A 25,283-nucleotide genomic window follows, 5' to 3' on the forward strand; every position below is an offset into this window, starting at 1 on the left:
TGTTTTACACTCCTTTTGGTGAAGCTGTTAATGTAGAACAACTAAAGTGTGGAAGTTTTAGATAGGAACCACAGAGAATAATCAAGATATTATTTACATTCCAACTTTGAGCTTCCGCAGCCATATCTGGTGAGCAGATGATATAGGCACCATTAGAGTTGGTGAGCAGAAACCAAGTTTAATGTTGCTTTCACAGCCAGCAAGAAAAAATCTTTCCCAACTCAGGTAAAAGCAGCAAAATGTTAGAATTTCATCAATAAATTTGATTTTGTTCAGTATTTCCGAATGGAAACTGAAAGATGTAAAACATTACTGAAATAGTTCTAAACTTTTTCCACATCTTTTCTTATAAGGTGGAATTTAAACTTTGTACCTTGTAACGACCAAGAACTGCCATTCTTTTGCGGTGATTGCCTCCAGCTATGAAGATCTATGGCAAGTTTGACTTCCGTTTGAGTAACTTGATTAAACAACAAGTTGGATACAAACTTGATTTCAGAACATTTCTCTACCACAAGTCTTGCAACAATTCCTACCTGATATATTCAATCACGATTTGACCCATATAAACATGTCATTCGTCTGGCCTTTCCTTGACCAGACGAACGAGAAGAAATGAACTGGCATCCTTACTTGAATTCTAATCCAAAAATTTAGGCTGAATTAGTCACTGAAATAAAATAGGCAATGTTGACAGAATTTACACAAATTTGAAGATTACTTTTAAAATCTAATCTGTTTTGCTCAAATAAAAAACTTATGTTAATTGTTGATATGTAATAAATTCCAAAATCATTTAAAAAAAAAGAAAAGATTTCTACTCATATTGAACTGCTGTGAAACTAGCTGCTGCTGGAAACAAACTTAAATTTGTGCTCTGTGAAAATATTTAGGTCTTAGCCTTTAATAAACTCATTGCACTTCATCCTTATAAACTAATGTGGCTTACCGTTCACTTCCACTAATTAGAATCAAGATTGTCTTAAACAGCATAATAAGTAAAATTTTCACCAATATGTTCAGGTTGGAAGAATAATAAGGTGGGGGAAAGTTACAAAAATAAACTGTTAACATATTTTGAGCTCATTAACTATTATTAAGCAGTACATTTACGAAATGATATGCTTGACAAAACGTTTAGTAATGCATGAATTATATTTAACACCTGACAGATAACAGTTTTACAGCGGAATTTGGCACTTTTGTCTCGTCTCTCAGTTGTATTTAACTCACCCTGCTTAATATCTCAGAGGAAACTTAACTTAGTTCCTAAATGAAACAGAAACGCTTTCTCTGGAAATTCAAGCTTGGCACTATGATAGAAATGAGAGTGATGATAAAAGGGAGAATGGGTAGTGCCGCCTCTCTCGGCGTGGGTGGGGCTGACAAGAATAGACTACATTATGCAGTTCATTTAGTTAACAAGTGAAATAATGGGGAAGCGTGCAGTGGGAATGCCTAGAGAAAGGCACAAAACCCTATTGAGAGCTCTCGGCCGCTTACAGCGTAACCGTCACATGGCCGAACCGAGTCCATCGGTAGCTATTTAAGGCGAGGCCGTGCGCCTTCAGCACCACTTCGCTGTCCACCGTGCCACTGAGAGCACACTGACGCACCGAGTGACGCAACGAGGCTCAGACTACAGCCACGCCGAGCAACAAGTTTTGCAAACATGCCGAGGTCTTTTCTCGTGGATTCCTTGATTTTGAGGGAGGCCAACGACAAGGGGAGCGAGAGCAACCCGCCTCTGTTCCCTTACGCGGTGCACTCGCCGCACCACCCGCACGGGCTGCCGGGTTCCTGCCACTCCAGGAAAGCCGGTCTGCTGTGCTTCTGCCCGCTGTGCATGGCCGCGTCCCAGCTTCATCCTTCTCCTCCAACCCTGCCGCTCCTCAAAGCTTCATTCCCTCCGTTTGGTTCGCAATACTGCCACTCCGCTCTATCCAGGCAACACTCCACATCAAACAGCGTCAACCTCAGCCACGCTCCAGGGATATACCAAGCTGCGTACACGGTTCCAGACCCCAGGCAATTCCACTGCATCTCCATCGGTGAGTAGAGGCAGATATCACCAAATTTAGATATCTTGATTAGTTTTTTTTTAAATTATTATTATTGCATACGGGTTTTTAACAGTCTATAATACTTTTTTTTTTTTTTCTCAACAGAAAACAACAATGGAAAACTTCAGAGTAGCAAGCGCATGCGTACTGCCTTCACCAGCACGCAACTTTTGGAGCTGGAGCGGGAGTTCACCTCCAACATGTACCTGTCCAGACTGAGGCGCATCGAGATCGCCACGTACCTGAACTTGTCCGAGAAGCAGGTGAAAATCTGGTTCCAGAACCGCAGAGTGAAGCACAAAAAGGAGGGGAAGAGCGGCGGGCAGAGGACTGGATCACACAACTGCAAATGCTCGTCCTTGTCCGCCGCCAGATGCTCGGAAGAGGAGGACGACGACATTCCCGCATCTCCATCCTCGTCAGAAAAGGAGGATGTGGACCTGTCTGTCTCCCCGTAAAAGTCTCACAGAACTACTGCTGTCTGAAATGATTTTTTGATCTTGATGAGATTTGAATGCTGCCAAAAAAAAAAGAATGAAGGAAAGAAAAGAAAGAAGACTGGGCCAGTTGAGTTCAGTCGTTTGTAATTAACAGATATTTAATCAGGGAACTGCTCTGAATTATTGTATAGCTGTATACACGTTGTACGTATTGTATGTAGTTTTTTTCTGAAAACAGTCCATTGTTGTTGCCAATCCGATGAGCACGGTGGACATATTTGTAAAGACAAATCCCCAGTCGATAGCAGCATTGTTATTATTTGTATATTGGGGTGGGACAGTTTGGTGAATATGTGGATTGAACTGTTACTTAAATAAATCTCCACCACTGTCACATGACCAGGACCACTCTGAAATTATATCTCCGGTGTACCTGAAAAATATTTATTTATTTAAAAATGTTGATACTTGAATAAAAATTATTCCTAAGCCGTACAGACTTTGTTGTTTTGTGAGGTTAATGTTGAACGTTTTGCGCACACGATTGCGCACAGACATTTTGCTATGCTCAAGAGGAAAAGCGTTTAAATCCAATATAAAACTATCGTGTAGTAAAAACAGATCATTTCTGATTATTATATTGTTTATTTTTCGTAGTATGTTTTTTTTTTTCAAAGAAAACATTTCAACGCAATGGCTTCCAATTTGTGAAAGCGCTCGGTTGTGATGTGTACAATTGCTCTTTCCAGAGAGAAGCATCAATTTCAAGCAATTCTTTTCAGGAAAATAACATGTTTCAATATTATCTCATTTCGGCTCAAATTAATGGACACATCGTCGTTTTCAGGAATAATTTAAATTCGTCTCAAACAATTTGGTTGTTGCATGCTCAGCATGCGCTTTATCCAACAAGCAAACAAACCTTTATTAATGGATGGGAGCACGATGAAAGTTTTATTTTTCATTTGAACTGATAAATTAAATTCATAATAACCTCTATTGCGCTTCAGAGACAAAAGCTTTATTATGATGGGGCTCTTATACGCCTTTCCCTGGGGAAAACCAGCCCTCATATCGCTGCTTTCTCTGGCCCTTAAGGGCTCCTTTCAACTCCTCTGCCAGCTGAAATGATCTGCGTTGTGTGAGTGAGTTAATAATCGCAGCGGGTGTATAAGAGCGTATCTTCAAGATATCGATCTAACATGAAAATAAATGAGGAGTGAGAGCAGTTTTGTGTCCATGACCCAGATTGTTCCCGTTGTCAGCGCAGATTTTCTCTAAGATGCTGGGCCTTTTTTTTTTAAGCACCCATGCAAACATTTTCTGCTTGACTAATGCTATGTTTTAAAAACTCAAAACATAAACTTATACGTCAACCTGTAATTATGTTTATCTACCTAAAAACAAAACCTACAATTAAAGTGTTTGCGGTGCCTGGTTAATTTAGACGCATCATCCACATGGCATAAAGTAATCTTGGTGAATAAAATAAAAATAAAAATAAAAAACATTTCAGCTTAAAGAAAAAAGTGTAAAAATTAAGATTTTATTTTTCAGCTATTGTCATGAAAGTAGTATTTAATGTACAGAACATACAAACAAAAACAAAAATAAAATTGTTCAAGACGCTGTTTTAGTTTTGTTTGCCTATTTTACGCACCGCTGAAACCAGCCTCTGACTCCAGGCTTTGGTTTAGAAATGTGTTTTTCTTGCCTTGAATAGCCTTTGAGGGATGTTTGCTGCAACACAAACTTGCCTCTAACTTTTCTTGAAGAGAGAAAAATCTGTTTTTTAATTGCGTACAGAGTATAATCTGCATCTCTGTGCCTGTTATGGATGTTGAGTTTCGACAGCAAACTTTCCTTTAATGGTTCACTTAAACATTTTTAACAAAACTCTAATATTTGCATTTGTTAAGATATGGGATTAGACTATTTTGTTAATTGCACCATAGAGTCCCCATTTTGCTCACAACGTGCTCTGCAAAGCGCCCTTTATCCATTCAATAGCCCGGGGGTATGCGCCCTGGGGGAGCTTATAGGCTCGCTGTTCCCAAATGCTCAATTTATTTATTCTTAATTTTGTGCCGATCAATTCATTGAAGCAAAAAGGACTACGGTGTCTTTTTAAAAAGAAGAAAAGGGGAATTGTGGACGTAACCTTGACAGAGCCGAGTAGAGGGCTCCCCTGACGCTGGAGAGCCGCTTGAGTCAACAGGCGCCCATCTAGCAGACTCGCCCTTGTCTTTATTCGGGCTAATTTTTTATTTACGGCCTTTCTTTGACATGTCTCTTATCTATCAGATTAAAAGAACAGCTTGTAACAAATCAGTCTGCACGATTTACAACAGCATTAAAAGGGGACAAAGGGAGCAGGCAGTCAGTACCTGAGAGTCTGGTAGACGGCGCGGCGCTGCAGCTGATTCGATGGTTTGAAAAATACGCACGAAACAAAATACTTGAATCCTGAAAAAGAGCCTTTGTACGTTTCTTTAGAAATCAAGCAATTCTGCATGACAAAGGACAATTAATAAGCCGTCTTTTCACGACCAGCAGCTGGTTTCCCCGTCAAGGAAAGTTGGAAAAAATTCAGACTGAATGCGCGCAAAAGCCCTTTGCGCGCAGACAGCAACCCAAGGTGACCCATTTGGCACAGTTAAAATAACCAAGCCGAGGTAAAAGCGGGGGAACTGTCAAAAACATTTAAGCTGAAATATCTTGAAATTGCAAATCCCTTTATGTGGAGGGACGCTGCCGATGTGGGTTAGTGGTACAAAGGAGGTGGTTAAGTTGGAGAGGCTTTGGAAACGGACACGTGGCTTCTCAATGAGGGCTCTTTTTTGGACCCGCGTGGCTTGCTCTGGCACTGCACATTCAAACTGGTTTAAACTTCTTTTGCTTCGAATAAATGGTAGCAAAACTTAACAAGTCGATAAATAAAGTTTAACTAAACATTTAATAAACTTAGACTAGTAGCGTTTTAAACAGTTTGCCATCCAGTTTCTAAAAGACAAAAGTGAGCTTCGACTTCGTCTGAAATAAAACAAAAAAAAAATGCTTGTTTTCTTAAATGGGGGAAGGATTTTATTCTAAGTTTGTTTTTAAAGAAATAATTTATTGATGAAATATACATTTATTTTGTAGTTTGTTGCGCAAAAAATGTGTTTCTAATTTCGCGCAAAGCTGTTATCTGCCATCAAATCTCGCAGATTGAATACGGGTTTTTTTAGAGTAAAAAATGTAGAAGAGGATGCAAGTGGCTTAAAAATGAATTAATGAATTAATTTAGCACTGACATCAAGAATGCAGCCAGATAATCCGAACAGGCAGGCTTGTGCTTCATCTTCATGTAACCAGCTCGACCTTAAGAAATGGATTAAAAACAGTTTCTATTCTATAAAATGTTTTTGCTCGACAAAAACGGAGCAGGATCCCCTCTCAGAATAGCTGCTGTTGCCGACAAAAGTGTTGAAGTGGCTGCAGGAACAGGAAACAGCTCGCCGCTTGCCTTGAACTGCGGCTGTTTTTCTGCAGCAACATTTGAACCCACTCAGCTGTATATAATCTGTTTAACAGCTAATCAGTACTTTAAGATGAAGGACCGGCACGCAGCTCCGCTTTCCCTCGGTCCCCCCGGCTCTAATTGAATATTCAAGGCGCGCACCGCGCACCCTGTTTGCCTTTTTCAGGGTGCTGAGAATACGCCCTTTTTAATTCTCGGCCCATACACAAGCGGTGTCAAAGGTCTAGAAATAATGAACTGCGCAGACATGGAAGAGACGTTTGGAAGAGCTGCCTGTGGTGTGAAGGAAGATCCTCTGGGATATATTCAGATATTTGATTGTTTAGTGGATTTGATTAATTCCAGCAGACTCACAAGTCAGTGTTTTGTTTTGTTTTTAGCCCCAGAAAATAAAAATCAAAAGGGCCTCGAAGTTGAATTATTTTGTGAAGCAAGAAAATCGATGGCAAAAGTTTAGTTTAGCCTTTAAATATCTGAATCAAGTTTTAATATCCTGACTTGCTGGTTTGAAATGTGACTGATACGTTTGCAGTTTAATTTCACTATAGTGGTATAATGAAGGACTGCGTTGTTTGAAGTAAAAAGAAAAAAAAAAAAAGGGGCGGGGGGCACAAGTTGTGTGATTTCATCCGAGAGCGCACCGACAACCCCATGCGCACAAACACACGTTTACCACAAACCGATCCAGGCTTGTAACATGAGAGGTGGAGTCCCTGCAAGGCACGAATAATCAGGACACCTGCCACTTATGTGTCGTGGTGTTTGGGTGACAGTTTTCAGACCCGTAAAATGCACAAGAACAAGATTGTCCGCTGTTAGGTTCAAATCTGCCTGTTTTCTCCTCCACTTGGCAGGTACTCTGCGGCACAGGAGCGGCACCTGGCGGCAAACGCTGAGTTCGTTTGGACCAGCCCTGAATAACGGTGGAGGCCAGAAGTTTTAAATATTTCAGACATTTTTTTTTTCTCGAAAGCGTTTCTGCTTTGACGTTTTTAGAGATTTCAGATTTTTAGGTTATACCGAGGTTCATTAATAATCTGAAATCAAGATTCTCAGCTCATCTTCTCTTAAACAGGAAGGTCATTTAAGACTTGTAGGGCATCAGAAGTACAAGATACAGGACCGGAGTTGATTAATAGATCTGTGATTCAGTTCTAGTTGACATCTTCAAGCGGAAGTCCCCCCCACGCCCCCCCATTGCATACATAAAATCAAATTAATGGTTGGATTTTTGTTAACACTAGATTTTTTTTTTAATAATGAGACTGTGGTTAAATAGTGATTTTGAAAAATAATACAACATAAAACAAAATCAATTTCCAAATGTATTGCACCAACTGAAGAAATTTATTTTAAAGCCTTTTCTTATATCTTTAATAGCAGTGCCAACAATGAAAATAATTTCAGAAAGCACTGAATTTACATGAGATGTCACATAAAAATATAAAAAAATATATCAGTTCAACAAATTTATTGTCACTATACTTTAATTTTTTTTATTCTGATGATTTGTAACAAAATCAGTAATAATATGTACATTACTGCAGGTGCTATCATCAAAAGACTTTCACCTCAAAATCTTTAACACTGATACGTTTTTTTATGTAAATTCATACAACATATTGAATTCTTGTCCGTCTCAACAAGCAAACAGGAGTTATGAAAACCAACAGGAAACATTAGATGCTCAGTTTAAAGATACACTCAATCATCCTGCTCATCCAAACTGTGGTAACAAAAAAAAAAAAAAAAACAATGTCAGCTCAATAGCACTCAAAGTATGTTCAACATAAAGAAGCAATCCTGTGCATTTACAAGTGATCTGCTGAACTCATCAGAAGAGAGGAAAAAATCTGGAGATGGCAAAATCTGACTTTGACTTAAAGCACCTTCAAGCTCCAAAGTGAATACAGTCAGCTTGCACAGAGGCAGCCTACAACTTTACTGTCTGATAAACAGCTCTTTAACTTCACTTTTATTCACTTTTCATTTGTCATATTACAACATATATTCCAAAACAACAGTATAAAAAAAAAACTTACTGAAGTAACTCTGACACAATCAAGATACACATTACTTACACTCCTTCAGCTGGTAAATACTGTTATTAAAATTCTGGAAATAAAATCATTTAAATATGAGTTGAACAAAATTACATTGACGTCAGTGTGCCACAGATCCAGTCTTGCTAAGTGTTCGTATAAAAAAAATAATTAATGTCATAAGAGTCAGTTGATTGAAAGGAAAATTTTAATTTAAATTTAAATTCAGGGATGAATAGTTTGCTTCATAAAAACTGTTTTAATTGATATTTTCCTTTAGGACTTCAGTTGTCCTTCTTCAGTAGACAATTAATTTCCTATTTAACACACTGTTTTTGTGTTGTAGCGCTTTATCTTCCTTTATGTTTCAACTATAAAACATTACATCAGGTTTTTGTATGCTTCTAAAATAATCCTGCTCCATCCCTGTAGCTCCCAGAGGAGGCAAAACTATTGGATCATTTTTGGATTTTAATGGATTGGGACTAACTTGAACTCAACAAGCTACAGAATATAAACTGTGTTTGCACGTTTCAGTGTCAGAGACCTTTCACTTACAGGAACATTTCCCCTGCATGCAAAAGGTGATATCAGAGCTTGTAATACATGCCACAGGCCTAAATCTGGATCATCTGGCTCCATCTAGTGTTTGCGTTGTGATCAACAAAAATGCTCATGTCCTGCAAGTATTGTAGAGGTGAATATGTCTTCTTGTGATCATTGCTTTGTGTGAGTTTGTTCTCAAAAGTTTTTTGTTTTTTTGAAGGGAGGGGGGGCAGTTAGTGAGTTTAACTACCATATGCTGCAGAGCTAATTTCTGAAAAAAGAGCAATATGTGATTGACTTCAGTTTGTTCTGAATTGAATGCGTGGAATTTGTGCACATCTTAGGATAGAACCTGCTTCCTGCTTTTTTTTTTTTTTTTTTACATATGTCATTCTCACTCAGTGAAAGGTCATCTTGCCATCAAGTTAGCATATTACAGTAGCCTAAATGTTATCAGCAGTCATGGCACATGCTCTCTTGGATCTGATTTATCTGATTTATTATCTAGTAGAACAGTTGAGTCTAAAGTGTTTGTACTAAGCTCAAAGCTGCAAACTCTGTGCAGATTTCAAACTCTTCAAACATAACTTTATGATCTGCACAGGCACCCTGACTGATCTGCAGCTATACAGCCCTCTACTGAACTTAATGTTTGGACAATTTGGGCAGATTCTGACCGCTGCAGACCGAAAAACCTCCAGTATTCTGACCCAAATTATGGTAGCCACCATAATTTGGACAAATTATTTTACTTGCATATTTTTGCCAATTTTTCCTACTTCTAACTAAACCTTGATTAACACAAAGTTCACTTGCTACCTCCTATATTCAGCCCTCTATCAAGTGAGATGATGAAGAGAAATTTGATGTCATTTATTTCGTCAGTGGTCATAATGTCATACTTGGTACTTTTATGCTGTAACTTAATTTGAAACTCTATCTGGGAATAAAAATATCATTTGATAAAAATATATGATTACATGTTTAAAAAAATACCAGTGAGGACTAAGAGAATGAACAAAAAATAATGATCTTAGTCTCACATATCAGAGAAATCTGAGTTATGGCTTCCTCTTTTTGATTTTTGGTAAACTTTAGCTTCATCCCATAGACTATTATCATGATCTTTTCTTTGTTCCAAAGATACTTTATGAACTGCACCTATTTACATACAGGTCCACTTGCAGTCATTCGATCTGCCTGGGACTCCTGCTGTCAAATATCATGGACCTCCTCTGAGGCTGGTAGAAGCAGCTGGTTGATGTTTCTAGTCTCTGTCCGCTTTTCGGAATCGTCATTTTATTCTGCAGAGCGAGTCCCTCTTGTGTCCTGAAGTTCTCAGTCATCTCTTTGGAAAAGACACTGAGCGCCGATGTGTCATTTAGACTCTTGATGGATGATAGCAGCTTGCCATCGTCCCCTGATGTTGGATAGTCCATGAAAGGGAAAGGGGGGCTGAGAAGGATGAGGCTCTGAGGTCTCTGCCGGTTTCTAAAGGACGGCCTTTGTAGCAGCGCTCCTCTGTTGGGTCTAGGACCGTCTACAAACACTTCCAGACTCGGGGCATGTCTCCTAGTTATGACTGGCAGCTCCGGGGTGGCATTCTTCCCAGCTTCAGCAGATTTCTGAACATTTGCATGCTTTTGGTGTTTAGGGGGTGGCTCTTTGTTCTCCAGTTCCTCCTTTAGGTTCGACATCATCATAGGCGGGATGGCAGTGCTTGTGTCTGTGCTTGTCTTTGGGAATCCCTTTTCTTGCTCCTTCACAGTGCCAGAATCACTTTCTTGCCTTGTTTGAGGTATCTGGCTGTACTGCACCTGTGGAGGGACAACGGGCACAGCTTTGACCTGACATGTTTTTATCATGAAGGCTGTCCGCACCGATGACACACTGACTGGGGCAGAGTTTCGCCGGAGAGGTGCTTGTCTGTCATTTAGAAACAGATCCAACTCAGAATGTCCTTTATTCACAGTTGCAGAAGCGGCCAGCAAGCCTTTTGGACCAGAAAAAAACTCAGACGACTTGTGATTTTGCTGGTTTGAAATGTCTCTTATGCATCGATGGCTAAGGTCTAAGTTAAGGGAGCAGGGTCTTTGTCTGAAAGAGCCATTCTCCTCTTTTTTCTCTGGCACTGTTGTCTCACATGACATTTGCCTGATGAATCTCTGAGATGATGCTGTATTCTTTGGTTTTGTTGTGCTGCTCTTTGCTGTTGGAGGTTGGGTTGCATTATTGTTGTTCAAACTCGTTCGTCTAGGCACCAATGGCAGATTTGTCCATTTAATTTCTGGATTAGCTCCAACATTCTGAGGAACGTTTACAGGAGATGAAACCTCTGGGTTTGGAGTTTCTCCCTTTGAACTGAAGGGGGAAAGCTGGTTAAACAGCTCCTCAACATCAGGTGAGTGCAGAGGACTAGTAACCCACTGCTTGGTGGAGCTAAGATCCTCCCAGGACTCCACCAAGTCCAGCTCCTCCAGGTTCATTCCAAATACATCTTCATCATCAAAGTTTGCCAGTTCTGGCGTGTTTCGTCTCTCCTCTAAACACACCGGGAGTCTCTGGCAGGGTTCCACCTCAGGATTTACACTTTTCTTTACTTTGTCCTGTGATATTTTTGAGTCCTCTTGTTTCTCAGATTGTCTGTCTGCACTGTCTGAGAAGGTTGCGACCTGTGGGGCGTCCTCTATCGTTAAAGGATTTCTAACACAGTCTACCATGGTTTCCCTCCTAGGAACCTGGCACTGGCTGGTGTAAGCTGGTGCACTTTTATGTAAAGGTTTCAGCTTCTCTTTTGCATCTAATGTGCTTGAAATTTGAACTTCAAAGTTTTTGTGAACACAAAACAACAGGTCTGATTCCGAGGGCTGTTTCCTTTTTGAGTCAGGTCTATTTGCAGTTACACGCTCACCCAAAGAGGGGTTCGACGAAGTCTCCTTACAAAGCAAAGATAAAGAGGGAGAGCTGCGGCTTCGCTTTGACTTGACGTCCATTGTTAACTTGGTGCTTGTTGAAGCAAAAGCCGGTTTAAAAGTCTTATGCAGCAGGTTGATTTCAGGCTCAGTTATCATCAGCTCTTGATGGAGGTCAGACCAAAGCATTTTCCCAGCAGCAGGTCCAACATCCTGAGAGACAAAAGGAGACACAAATTAATCACACAAAATGACTGAATATTTATCTTTTGACTTTATTTTGAACAAAGGTTTGGATTTTAACATGCTTAAAATGTAAAAATCCAAATGAAATTTAGTTTTGTTATGAAATAATAACAAGGTGCAATATTATTCATACCAGGAGCAGACTGAGACTGAGTGTCTTTTAACTTGACAAACATGTTTCTTTGGGAACAATATTACCTTAAATTGTGCAATGGATAAAGAATCATAATTGCATTGATTAATTAGAAACAGCTGTTTATATCAACTCAGAAGGTGAAAAAGCAGAAACTCTCTGCAGCTGGTTTGAGGAAAGTCACTGCTAAAAAAAACTGACCTACGGCTGGGCAGAGGAAAGGGAAACTCAGGAAACGGCTACAACTCCATATCTAGATGTCTTGGAGCTCCACTGTCAACAGTGCACAGTATTACTAAAAACATTTAAGACATTTCAGTAACTTTAACTCTAAATCTTCCAGGAGTGTGCACAGTTTTTAGCTTAACTATAAACCTCATCATTCTAAGGAAAATAACAAGAACTGACACGACAGACAAATAATTTACCAGTTGTGTATCTTCAGGGAGATTGAGAATGTCTTCCCCAGAAGATGGCGCTGTTTCTTTGTCTTCACTTTTTTGTGCATTAGGCAGCTCTTCCAGTTTAGAAACAATCTTTTCTCCTTCGTTTTTTAGCAACGTTTTTTTGTCTTTATCTGAAAGAAATGTAAAATTTCCTTCATATCAAATAAAACACTTAGCTGAAGTGAAGCCATCTTAAAAAGCTGCAAAAGAGACTTCCTTACCCTCTGGCGACACTCTGAAGGTCAGAACCTCGGTGTGCTTCTTCTCTGTTCCTTCCTGCCTTTTCGGCTCCAGCAGAGGGAACGTGTTGCTCTTTTTAAAGTGGCTGCTCTGCTCTGTAGGCTCCCTGCAAGGTTTCAAAGTGGCTGCTTTCTCTTTGTTGAGCCCCCTGCAAGGCGTGCTGTTGGAGCTGATAACAGCAGACACACGTAAGGGCACGGACACAGCAAAAGGCTCAGATATGTTGACGGCTCTGCGTTGGTGCCTCGGCGAAGACTCCAGTGGAAAGAAGCTGCCTGGGAACGAGGGCCGGGAGGAGCCAGAGTACAGCATCCTCCTGCTTTTCGGAGAACTCGGTTTGTAGTTGCTGAGGTCATCCCCTTTGAACACCTTGAGTTGTTCTGGCATTGTTTTCTGAAAAGCGGAAGCTCCGGGTGAGTCTTTTTGGTTCAGGCCAGCGCTCCAGCCGGCCTTTGCACCACCTCTCTTTGCTTTCATCTCCCAGTTTTGGTTATGTTCGTTCAGATCATGGAGGGATTCAGATCCCAGTGTTCTGGATTTCACATCAGGCATAAAAATACTATTGGATCCATCAGCTGAGGTATTGCTTCTTGCCCCGTCATCATCTGTGCAATAGAAAACATGTCAACCAAAGATTTGTATAGTAGAATACTTGCATTTTTTTTTAAAGCCAGTTGTTATGTTTTTGTTTATATCCACAGTGCGTTAGAATGTTGCACCTGCAAGCATCAATGTATTTATATTTTATGTACTGCACCAACACAAAGTAGCCCATAATTGTGAAGCTGTAGTGAAGGTAAAAGTTACATGACTTTTATTTATTTGTTTTTTTACAAATAAATTCTGAAAGGTGTGGACCATGTTTTAGTCCTCCTGAGTAAATACTTTGTAGAACCACATTTCATTACGGCAGGACCTGCCTCTAGGCTACGCCTCTAGCAGCTTAGTCAAACTAAGGACTCTGCATTTTGCACATTTGTCTTTACAAAACAACTCACATCAATCGATTACATGTGAGTATCTGTGAACATTCATTTTCGTGCCGTGTCAAAGTTTGCATTTTGCATATAGGTCTAAATAGTTTTTAGTCTAACATCAAATCACATGTTGATGTGATACAAATTACCTTTATTTAATTTGTATTAAACTAAGTGAAGTTAAATTAATAAAATGTACTTAAGGATATCTGAGTAAAGGAGGTCTGAATAAAAATACATGCCAAACTTTTCAGATTTCACTGTTTTCCTTTGCTTCTTTTACTTCAGAGTTATTCACTACTTTGCACATGTCTGTTACATGACGTTCCCAGAAATACATTTGGGTTTGTAGCATGACAAAATGTGAAAAGTTTTTCGTATTAGAAGGCACAGCTATAATATATAGTATGTAAGACTGGGTTCACCTGGAGATGAGGAGCACAAGGACTCCATGCTTCTGGAAGGACGCAAAGCTGCCTTTTCTGTGAAAAGAAAAATCAAACAAATGAAAACTTACCACTTATTTTATAAGTAACAATTTAAGACAATATGGACATGGAAATCCTGTTGTGCCCAATTTATTTAACTTAATGTTTTGGTGTCATAAGTACTTAATTTATTTTGTTTTTGACATCTCTTTAAAAAATGTTTTTTCTCTCGGGACAGGTAATAAAGGTTTCTAGGCATCTATAAACTGAGTCATGCTGTTTGTGGCATTTTCATATATTCTTTAAATTAGTGATGCTAGAAATGTTGAAATGTGGCATTTCATTAATCCCTGAAGTTATAACCTGGATCTGAGAATGTCATAAAGCATAACTGAAACATTTTGCAGATCTATGTTCAAAAACCAGTGTAAACTAAAAAGCTAAAAGCAATATAAGCTAGCAGCAGAACATTTTGTGTTTTCAAAAGCTTCCAGCAAGATTAGCAAAGAAGATTGGATTATACCATGTGTTTATATTGAATTTTGAAGTCTGTGTTACTGAGAAACCTTTTCACCCTGGTGTTGGACTTCAGGGGAATTTTATGTTACTTTTTGTGACTTCATACTTTCATCTTTTTAATTAAAATGACACACATCATTACATCCTCAAGTCAAACAGGACAAATTGATATGAATGTTTTGGGTTTATTCAGAGTCCCAGGCTTGTTTCTAAATGGTTTTAACATGGTTGCACTTCAAAATTTTAGTTTTTATGGAACTAGTCTTTGTTTACCACTAACCATAAACATGTTCTAAAGCATACAAAACACTGTTGTACTTTAAAAAAAAAAAAAAAATTATTTAATCTTATTGTCTGCATTCTCTTGTTATTTTCTGAGAATGCAGTAATGTTTAAAGTCTGCCAGTGTATTTGTAGTTAGAAAATTACTTTTGTACGTTTATAATACACAAATGGAGCAAAGCCTGACCTGATGCTCCCTGTGCTCTGATGAACACACTGCCATTGCGGCTGAGTTTTCCCTTTGACTCCACAGATCTTCCGAGGTTAAAGATAGACTTCCACTTTTTAGATTTTCCAGAGAACCTCCTCCTAATGAAAAAAAAAGAAAGAAGTGAAATCAAATATATTTTCTGCTATTTTATCCTTTGAGACCTCAATCTTTAACTTGAAAGGCTGAATTTAGATCTTACTTGTTGTCTGATATTTCTATGACCGTGTGATAGAGCGATGCAGTGCTGGTATCAGGTAGGCTGTTCTCTCGCTGACGTTCTTTGTGCACTGGGTGATTTGGACTTAAGGAGCGGGCCTGGGCTTCTTCCAGACTCATCAGTTTCATCGGCCCACTCCCACCACTGATTGGGAGAGTGGCGTATTTCTCTGCACACATCAAACTCGGTCCTGCAAATGTATATTCTCTTAGTATCAGTAGAAATCTCTTACTATTTTAGTGTTGAAAGAACTGTATGTTTATGGATATACCTTCTTTGGGTTTTATTTGATCAGAATCACCACTGAAGAGCTGCTCTGTGTGGTTTAAGATAAACTCAATCACTGACTGCTGTATTCGCACTTCCTGGAAGGCCATGTCTCCATTACCAGATGAAGTCTCAATGTCCTTGGACCTAAAAAACACAAGATGTAGGATTTTACGGATAAACTGCTGATTACAAGCATCTCCCAAAAGCAGGGCAATTTACAAATATGTTTGCAGAGGCAAAATAGAAGAAGAGGAATGACAGTCATGCAAATAAGTATTTGCCTCCTTTCCTCAGGTTTGGCTTTATAAAATCTTCAAATGTTTCAGATCATCATCAGGAATTAATAGCAAACAAAGATGGCCTGTCTAAATATAAAGGACAGTAACCAAAAAACAATCTAAACAAAATGGCCCAATGTAACAGAAAAGTTACTGGTGCCACCATTCGTGCTTAAAACTATTGCCATGCTGTTTTAATTGCTCCCTGTGAAAGAACGGCGGCTCACTCTAATTTGCAAAATTATTTTGATTCAGCCATTTTCCTTGGTCTGGTAGAAAAACATTAATTATTATAAAAATTATGTCATCTCATCGAGACCCTGAAATAGCAAAGCAGACCATCAAACTACCACCACCATGTTTGATTGCTGGGATGAAGTCTTTTTTGCTGAAAGGGTGAACACTACCATTGATGACATTTGTGCCCAGTCCTTTTCTTATTTTTGGATTATGAACATTCACTCTAAACGGGGCCACTTAAGCTATAAAGCTTAAAAAACAAGCGTAAGCTATAAAGCTTAAGTTCTATTATTTTCTCCATTTGTGAATAATGTCTCCCACTGCAGTGTGATGAAGTTTCAAAGCTTTAAAAGTTGCTTTGAAACCTATTCCAGACTGAAAGAGGTCAGTGATTTAACATTTTCATGATAAACTTGCAAAGATGAGTTATTTATGGCTATTCATAAATCACAAGGGCAGAAGTTCGAAATGCCGCACAGCTGTAAGGTTTTAAAAATAAAATTAGTAATGTAGGACATCCGAAAGTATTGTGTGGGATGAAAGAAGCACTAAATATGAAATCTATTAAGAGCCTAATCATAAGATTTTTTGGAAAATATAATGGTGGACAAATTCAGAATTGGGATGCTAAAATATCTAAAGTTTAGTTTATATTTTCCACCGGACTCATTGACTTAGCTTAACTCTGTCTGACGTTCAAATTTGTTTGATGATAAAAAGTCATTGAATGTAACGAAAACTGTAAAAACAGAAGAGACTTGTGAGGGGGTGAACGTTATGCAGCGCTGTATGCCCAAAATATTTCCAGTACTTGCGTGGGTTGAAACTCACCTTAACAGATTTGGAGCCCAAACCAAAGCCAGATTACGCGTGTGCATATTTGTCTGGGCGCTTAAGGTAGCAAGTCGGGCCAAGTGCTTGGAAAGGTATTCCAGAGTCCTGAGAACAGTTGATTATCAGTTGATTTCATCATATTTTTCACAGCTTTAAAGTCAGTAAAAGCAAGCTGGACTGATGTTTCAGGAACTGAGAGCGAAAGATGTGGGGTTTACCTGAAGTGAGGGGACGGAAGTTCTTTGATAACTGTCTGGATATGTGAAAGTCTGTCTTGATCTGCTTGAAACGACACAGCCTCCTGTGTGAGAAACAAAGATAATCACAATGGCAGTCATGTCATGTCTTCTATATTTTTACGTTTTTCGCCAACGCTTTTGCAAACAAATTCAAATTATGCCCACATACATGGGATATAAATCGGTTACAATGCGGTTCAAATCAGCCAAATTCACTCCATCACAACCACATTACATGGTTATATTCAGATCTAGTTTGATTCAAATCATATTATTTTGAATTTCATATTATTTTGAATAGTAGCTAACTCAGCTACCTTAAGAATAAGTGCTAACATTGTTTTGGGGAGGCCCAGCTGGTTGCATGGGGTCACTGCAGCAATCCCTCTCTGAGTAACCATCCAGCTACAGACTCATTCAAGTTCATACTCATTAAATATTAAAATAGAAGTGCTGTAATGCATGTAATTAAACCAACAACACTGAACTTTTTTTAAGTTTTATTGAAGTCATTATAGTACATTGAAAAAGAAAAAATCTTCAAACAAAAACCATCCAAGAGCAATTTTTTTCATAGGATATAAAATTATTTTTGAAGATGTTCACAGAAAAGCTCATGTCTGAATTTGTTGGAGAAGTAGTCATGATTTATAAATTGGATCAAACAAGTCTGACTTTCAGCATCTTTGTTTCAGGGCAAATTCGGACATCGTTTACGGGCTAAAAAGAAAGTCAACGTTTCCTTTTTGACTAAATAAGGACACTTAGCTGACCTGAAATAGCCATAAAACTACAACCATGGATGTCCAGTCTTTGTGGGTAAGAGATTTGTGATCAGCCAGATTTCTGTTAGTACCCAGGAGAGTGAAACTCTTTTCAAAGCATACCAGAGAGCTGGAGTTAAAGGCACAGTCAGCCAGAGATGTAAGAAAGCCAAGGTATGCAAATAACCCCGTCAAAGTACACACACTGCTCCACAGAAAGCAGTTCTCACACTTGGGTATTTTTGTCCCATTTTCTCCTACTAAAGTCTCTTTCATATTTGCATTCATCTATTCATCTAAAAGGAGCTAAAAACATTTCTTTACTACCAAGTGTAGAAGTTACACAACCTACACTTTATTTTAGCTGGTTATCAGTTTGATTTTGGGTATATTTTAGGATCTGGTCACATTTTATTGTTTTTATATGGATTTAATGGAACTGAAATGGGAAGATTTTGATAGTGAAACCCTTTTAAATACAAAATAAAGACACTGTCTAAACATCTTGCAAAAATCTTAAACGACAGCACAGAGTTGGATTGAGTGCCCAAAACTTTGTAATCAAGAAAGAGTACCGGTAGCTCTACTTCAACATATTTTTATTAAAGTAAACATAATTGGTGAAATGGCTACTCAAGTACTGAGTGACATAACATTTGATTCAATATCTCTGATTCTCAGTAGCAGTGAATTTATGGATTTTGACTGGATTATTCTAATACATAGATATGATGTAAATCATTCCACTGTAGCTTTAAAGGTCCCAGCTTCTTGCAGGTTTTCGCTCATGTTTTCTCTGTGCTAAGCTCCATCAGTCTTTCCATGAACTCTGATCAGAATCCCAGCGAAGTCAAAACCATGTTTCATGATGGGAACAATATGTTCAGGGTGATGTGTGAGGCTACATATAAAACTAAAACAAGAAGTGTATTTTAGGAAGGCCAATACTTAAATTTTATTTTCCCATAGGCCAGATTTGGGTTGTTCTGCTTACAGTCTTTTCCTCCATTATAGAAGTCAGATGACATAAATTCTTGTTTTTATTTCAGCTAGCAACAATACTTTTAAAAACCTGATGTACATGAACATCTGTCTCTTTAAAAATACAATGCAAGATGAACATTAGAGTGATCCACAGCCATACCGTCTCATTCGTACAGGATTTTTACATTCTGCAGATGAAACTAAATGTACTCACAGTGAATTTGCTGTAGAGCTCATATGTGAGCAGAGGATTGGGCAGCTCCCTGAAGTAGAGCTTACATAAGGAACCCACACAGTGGATGTCCTGGAGGTATACTTCCTTGGTAAGGTCAGGGCACGCCTCGGAGCAGAATTCCTGCCTGCACAAAAACGTCCACACACACCGAGTTAGCTGAATGACTGGACTGTTTAGCAACCCAGCTCACTTCTGTTGCCCTGTGAGGCTCTAAGATGCATCAGTCTAGTCGATGTTGTTGGAAAAGGGGTAAACACTAAATTAGAGAATCTCATTCATTTCAAGGATGCCATTCAAAGATTTGTTCATATTTTATCTGACTTTTGTTATTTTATGACTAACAATGCTGCAAAAACACATTGGATTTTTTTTTTTTTTTATGAATGACTTAAAGGTTTCTGGTCATCAAACAACTTTATCATCAGAAAACTATAAACTGATGATGATTTCATTTGTGCTGTAAATGTAATAACAAGGTGTTCCACCATTGGCAGCAACAATTGTCATCAAGCATTTATGTTAACTAACATCATATCTTTTACATCCCTGTGGAGGAGTTTTGGCTCTCTACAGGTTGTTTTACAGGTTGTAATTTGGCCACATTGGATGCTCTCTAGCATGAACAGCCTGTTTAAAATGAAGTTGTTTGGATTTAAATATGGACTTTGTCTTTATCTCTTCAAAACCTCTACTTGTTGAAGTTGCTGCTGTGCTTTGGGAAACTTTCCTGCTGCATAATCGAAGCTGCTTGGCCAGACTCTACTTGGGGATTACTTCTATTCTTGATTTCATCGACTACACTAAGCTGTCAAGGTCCTGAAGCAGCAAAGTGGCCCCAGACCATCACACTACCACCACCATCTGAGACTGTCAGCGACGGAAATGCTTTGGAAATTTTACACCAGTTATAAAAGGATGCACATCTGTAAAAAATGTCCAAAGACTATTTTTTTCTCAAAAGTCTTGGGGATCATCAAGATACACCAACTTGGATTTGGGAGGCAAATCCTAGTTGGTGCTTGATATACTTTACTTCCAATCTTGTTCTTATTGTTTAATCGTGAACATTGAAGATTTGATGACATCTTATAATAATTTTGGTAGTCTAAGCAGTGCTGGAAACGTTTCCAACTGTCTCATGTTTTTTCTATTTGAGGGTTACAGTTCGCATTGTGAATTGATACAGTCCCATATCCTTAGAAATGGTAACCTTTTCAATACTTTTAAGTGTCAGTGAGTTTGTTTCTCATATTTTCTTGAATTTCTCAATATTAGGGTCTGAATAAGGCATCACTTGTTGCTTTTTGAGCTTATTTTGCTCACTCCATGTTGTCAGATAGGTGCTCTTTAAAGCATGTCTTTAGCTTACAGCCATGGCAGTACTCAGGCCTGGGACTGGCAGGAAAAATGTCATCTAGCATCCAAATAAAAAAGGGCCAGCAAATTCACAACTCAGTAGGGATTTGGGGGGGATTACTTTTTCTTATTGGACTGAGCTGCTTTGGTTACCCTTTTTTTACACAACAAATGAAATCATCATTTGAAAACTGCATTTTCTATTTACACAATGTATCTTTGAAACATTTATGTGCAGAAAAGAGGCTTAAACGTAAGAAAAAAACCTGAAGGTAGGTAAATATTTTCTCACACATCTTTTTCTTGTCATGGGTACCTGAGACGTTGGATGTTTGAGGTGACCCCTGAGAGTCTGTAGATCCCGTCCACAATCCCATACTGCTCAATAAACTCTGCACACTTCTGGAGAACCTGAGGAACTTTAGGAAGGAAATCGCATGTTATTGAAGAGATTGGATTTCATTTAGTATGTCTCAATTTCTTTCCACGACACAGACAGTAGGAGTAAAGCAGTAAAAATAAACAGCTCTGATAGTCACACTTTAACTGTAACAATGCACTGAGGAGTAAATCTATGCGATGTGGTTTGTTTTAATACACGCCTGCTTTTTTGCTCCTCAGGGTCGATGACTGTAGGTGGACGTAGGCAGGAAGTTAAAAATGGTTTGTTTGTTTCAGAGGAAAGTTGACACACCCAGTCCTTGTGGCCGGTATTACTTACGACATTTCCTCTAATAGAAATAGGCTTTTGTAATGTTACCACTGACCTACACGCTGCTTTCCTATCAACAGCCCATCATTCCAGTAAACAGCTCGACACAAGCCTGGCTGTGGTTTTTAAAGTGTCTGTGAAATCACATGTCTGATTTCTCTGACCACAGCTTCACTTTAACTAATAACGATGCTAATACGCAACTGCAGCTCATTTTTATTCACCGAGGTTTTTTACAAGGTTTGCTGTGACGCAGAAACAGATCAGTGAGCTTTGTCTTCAAGTAATGATGGATGTGATATGACAGTTTTAAACAGATTAATCATCGTTTTCCTAGGTTATTGAAGGTTTTTAAGCAATAAATTAGAGAGTTTTGATTTAAAGTCTTGTATTTTTGTGATGCAGTGTGACATGTAATCAGTAATCTGAGTTTTTGTCCTTCAATACTGCTACATACATGACTTCTACTTATTCTTTTTTAATTTTAAAAAAATTATTCTCATTCGTTTTTCTCAAGTTTAGCACAAAATAGAAATCTATTCTGTGTAAAGTCTATTTAACACGTAATCTATTTTGGCTAGTAAGAGTTTCAGATTCATGCACAGCTAATTCCATGGGCACATTATTCCCATTTTGAATTCTTTCTCTCTCAGTGCCTGACTTTCTGGTATTAACTTCAAATATTTTGGAAACAAAGATGCAGAACCCTTCCTCCGCAAAAGCGAACGCCCGAATATTTCTGGCAAGAGTTAATTTCTCACAGCTCACCGCAGAAAGCAACAGATATTTAAATTCTCGTCTTTCTGACCTAAGTAATTGGATTTCTAATTGCCTGCCTGTGGTCAGAATCTGGAAAACAAGCGACTCCCGGGTTGTCATTTAGCTCCTCTCTGTTTAGACACTGGGTGAACTTTTCTCATAGAGTGGCAACAAATATAGTTAGAGTTTGGACGTATTTCTGAAGATATAGCAGTACATGTAATAATTTGTGGAGAGCTTTTAAACTTGAAAAAAAAAAGACAGTCTATGGGATCAGTTCAAACATTTCTTTTTTTACTGATTTTTATATTTGTAGCTTTCTCTTCGAGTGTAACGTTTTAAATCCCTTAAGAGCTGTGCAATTAAAAAAATAAATAAATAAATTCCCCAACAACAGTACTATCGTGTTAACTTAAGTGACATTTCAGCACACAGAACAAACAAACATAAGTTTAATAAACTCTTTTATGTAATTAAATGAAAATCATTTTGCACATTTTCTATTTTGTATTTGTTTTGTTTGAGTTACAAATTTTATAATCAAAATAATAAAACGTACTTGTAGTAGTAGTAATAATAATAGTATGAATTATCACTTATATATGAGAACCTTTTAAGCCATTCAAGACCCTTGAACACAGTACAATAGGAAGCAATACTAAAGTAATAAAAAGTAAATGGAGCTATAACAGAGGTTTTATGCAGGCGAATAGGTTTTCCATAGTGATTAAAAAATACTTAAACTAATATAACTAACTGCAGTGGAAATGAAAATAACAACCTATTTAATTTGTCTATAAATATGCTTGTTCCTGCAGAGTAGCAGAGTAAATGCCTCAATCATCTGCAGCGGAAAAACATTCTGTTATATGTAGCATGGGGGATGTTAGATGCAGCTGGTTTTATTTGTGTTTATCTACATTAAGAAAACTTGTGGCTAGACAGCCTGTCTGCGCTTTGCCTCTTGTAGAGATGAACGTATCAAAAAATACACAGATGATGTCAGACAGAGGAGAGTCTGCTACAGAAGGGCTAACCATTTGGATCACAGGATGTTTTCACAGAATAGATTTATTTATGCTCCTTTTATTTGTGTTTAAATAATATTTAAAAACTTATTACAAATTGTGGTTTTGTATTGCTAATGGCTAAACAGCAGAATTTCAAGATTTATTTTAAGGTTAAGTAATACATTTGGACTCTGGGTCAATTCAGACCTTTGCCAATTCAGAACCCTGTATCATATGCAGGTGTTGTTGTATTGTCCCATTAATGACAATTTGGTACAAATATATAAAAAATACACAAATATACATTATCATTTCATTGAAGGTTACTTTTGTTGTTAAGCAAGTATTTTGGCGAAATGCAGAGATCGATAATAAGCAAAATGCTCAAATTTCGTGGTTCATTTTAATCTAATTTACTCCTTTATTGAAGGATTTACATAGTGTTAGTTTCTAATTTCTTTGATTGCGGTTTGACGCATCTCCGGGTCAGATGACTCTATTAAAAATGACACATTATGAGCTCCGAATAAACAGGAGTAAACTGCAGGACAAACACAACTTCAAGTTTCTGTTCACACTGCTCTTTTGACTACAGGATAAGACTTTGCTTTCATTGTTCATCTTAAAGGTCAAAAGAAAAAAAAAGAAAAAACAGGAAGCAACAAAAAAAAGAAGAAACAAAAAACAAAGGAAAGAAAAAAGGAGAGACAGAAAGAAAGGGATTATTTGCCTCGTAGGTTTCTCACCAACAGCAAGGACAATATGTCTGCTGCTGCCATGACACAAGACTCTGACCCACACCTCCTCCCTCACTTCCTGCTCCGAATGCTCCACCTCAAACCGATCCCATCTAACAGGTCTTTCTTAAGTTTATCTTTAAAGAGTCTGTTCGTGTGATTTCTGTTCTCTTAACTTTCCATATGAAGGGAAACTTTCAATAAAGGTTGTGAGAAATCAGAAATAAAACATATATTTATGTATATATATATATATATAAATGTTTTTATTTTTTATTTAACACATTGGTGTGTTATCTCCTTTAGTTTTGTCCTTTTCCTTTCCCACCATACAAAACTAATAGTAATATCTAGTCTAATTATGACATGAAACTTGTCGCAGAAGCTGTACACAACAGGAAATTTATACAAAAAGAATCTAAGAGCCCCACCCTGGGTTCATTAAATGCAGCCAATGGGTGAATGAATGTTCACGATAAATCGAAAACATATGTATTTTGATAAAAGACATCTGTAGTCTTTTAAACAAAAACTGTTTCTTACATAAAAACTACATATCTTTTGTCTTTCTTCACAAATGACATGTTTGTCAAAAAGATCAAAACAGCCAAAGTAGTTTAAAAGGCAAAAAATAAAAATAAAGAAAGAACTTATTTCTTTCTGTGTCTGCGTAAAGTAACCAGCGAAGGACTTTTTGTCTAGCTAGGAAGTGATAATTGCCCGACAGTGTTAGATTTCAAAGCAAGCGTTACCATCTTGTCCTGAGCCCTGGAGATGTTCTGTCAGGTCACAGCCGAACACATTCTCACTTCCTTTCTTTTTGGTCTTCTGCTTGTTTCCTTTATTCTTCATGTGGGCTCCAGTTAGTAGTCCCGAGGATTACAACAGAACGTTTCCTGAAACCACCAGAATTCATCCATATGAGCCCAAAAACTAAAATTGAGATGGTAGGTCAAAAGGCAGCCGCCACACAGGAACCTCAGCACACAGCTCCCAAATGCCTGCATCCGCTCGCACCCTGACAGACCACACAGTTGGTGCTGACGTCACTTTTCAAACTTCAACTCTTTTTACATGGTTAGTTCCTCAGGAGATGAGCTGAGAAAAGATGTTCCTCCTGGCACTCTGCTGAATTGTGTGAGCTGATTTGGAGGAACAGCATTAGAATCGTTTGGTTTCCTGTTGTTTTTTCACCCCCAGTCTCTCTCTCTCTCTCTCTTCCTCTCCCTCTCTCTGCTTTTTTATCTCCTCCTCTTTTCCTTCATTCCAGTCTGTTCTTCTCACTGGTTTCTTCTGCAGCTGAGACACCCATCCATTAGGAACATGGTTATGGTTGTTTTTTGAGAAAGACTTTCTGCATTTTCTGAATTGAGGGAAAGCCTCGTGGCAGTGATGTGGCAGGGATTTTTCAAGCGTCCAGACTATGTAAGAGGGAGGGAGACGAGGTTATGGGAGGAGGAGAACAGCTGACATCTGTTTCTCTCCCAGTTTAGGAGTTACTGACCCCTCTTATATATATTTTTTTTCTCCCCTCTGTTATGTCCTCAACGTTGTAGCTAATGGGAAAGCTTCTCCCTGCCTTTTCCTGAATGCTCCCAATGTATACACAGTTTCCTGTGCAAAGAGCCCAGACTCAAAAA

The 25,283-nt window shown here is 38.3% G+C and overlaps 2 protein-coding genes across 2 annotated transcripts; one reads left to right on the top strand and one right to left on the bottom strand.

Moving 5' to 3' along the window:
• Window positions 1–1,575: 1,575 nt before the first annotated feature.
• On the top strand, window positions 1,576–2,987 carry gsx1 (GS homeobox 1). Its single transcript, XM_044140717.1, has 2 exons — window positions 1,576–2,051; window positions 2,169–2,987. Exons 1-2 carry the CDS (start codon window positions 1,673–1,675, stop codon window positions 2,519–2,521), a joined length of 732 nt encoding a protein of 243 aa, XP_043996652.1. The 5' UTR covers window positions 1,576–1,672; the 3' UTR covers window positions 2,522–2,987.
• Window positions 2,988–7,352: 4,365 nt separating this feature from the next.
• arhgap31 (Rho GTPase activating protein 31) lies at window positions 7,353–25,076 on the bottom strand. The gene is made up of 12 exons (XM_044140901.1): window positions 24,396–25,076; window positions 20,742–20,844; window positions 19,049–19,193; window positions 17,066–17,148; window positions 16,845–16,952; window positions 15,497–15,639; window positions 15,208–15,415; window positions 14,985–15,106; window positions 13,994–14,050; window positions 12,573–13,196; window positions 12,334–12,482; window positions 7,353–11,739 (listed from the first exon to the last, which is right to left on the bottom strand). Exons 1-12 carry the CDS (start codon window positions 24,493–24,495, stop codon window positions 9,802–9,804), a joined length of 3,780 nt encoding a protein of 1,259 aa, XP_043996836.1. The 5' UTR covers window positions 24,496–25,076; the 3' UTR covers window positions 7,353–9,801.
• Between the last annotated feature and the right edge of the window lie 207 nt (window positions 25,077–25,283).

The sequence above is a fragment of the Gambusia affinis genome, linkage group LG15, assembly GCF_019740435.1.
Source record: "Gambusia affinis linkage group LG15, SWU_Gaff_1.0, whole genome shotgun sequence".
Classification (NCBI taxonomy): Eukaryota; Metazoa; Chordata; class Actinopteri; order Cyprinodontiformes; family Poeciliidae; genus Gambusia; species Gambusia affinis.

Bases quoted from the DNA above. Each gene is read 5' to 3' on its own strand.
- gsx1 (XM_044140717.1), top strand. From the start codon at position 1,673: ATGCCGAGGTCTTTTCTCGTGGATTCCTTGATTTTGAGGGAGGCCAAC. The intron at 2,052-2,168 runs GTGAGTAGAGGC...TTTTCTCAACAG, and splicing joins ATTCCACTGCATCTCCATCG to AAAACAACAATGGAAAACTT.
- arhgap31 (XM_044140901.1), bottom strand. From the start codon at position 24,495: ATGAAGAATAAAGGAAACAAGCAGAAGACCAAAAAGAAAGGAAGTGAG. The intron at 15,416-15,496 runs GTATATCCATAA...ATACATTTGCAG, and splicing joins TCAAATAAAACCCAAAGAAG to GACCGAGTTTGATGTGTGCA. The intron at 12,483-12,572 runs GTAAGGAAGTCT...CATTTCTTTCAG, and splicing joins CTTCAGAGTGTCGCCAGAGG to ATAAAGACAAAAAAACGTTG.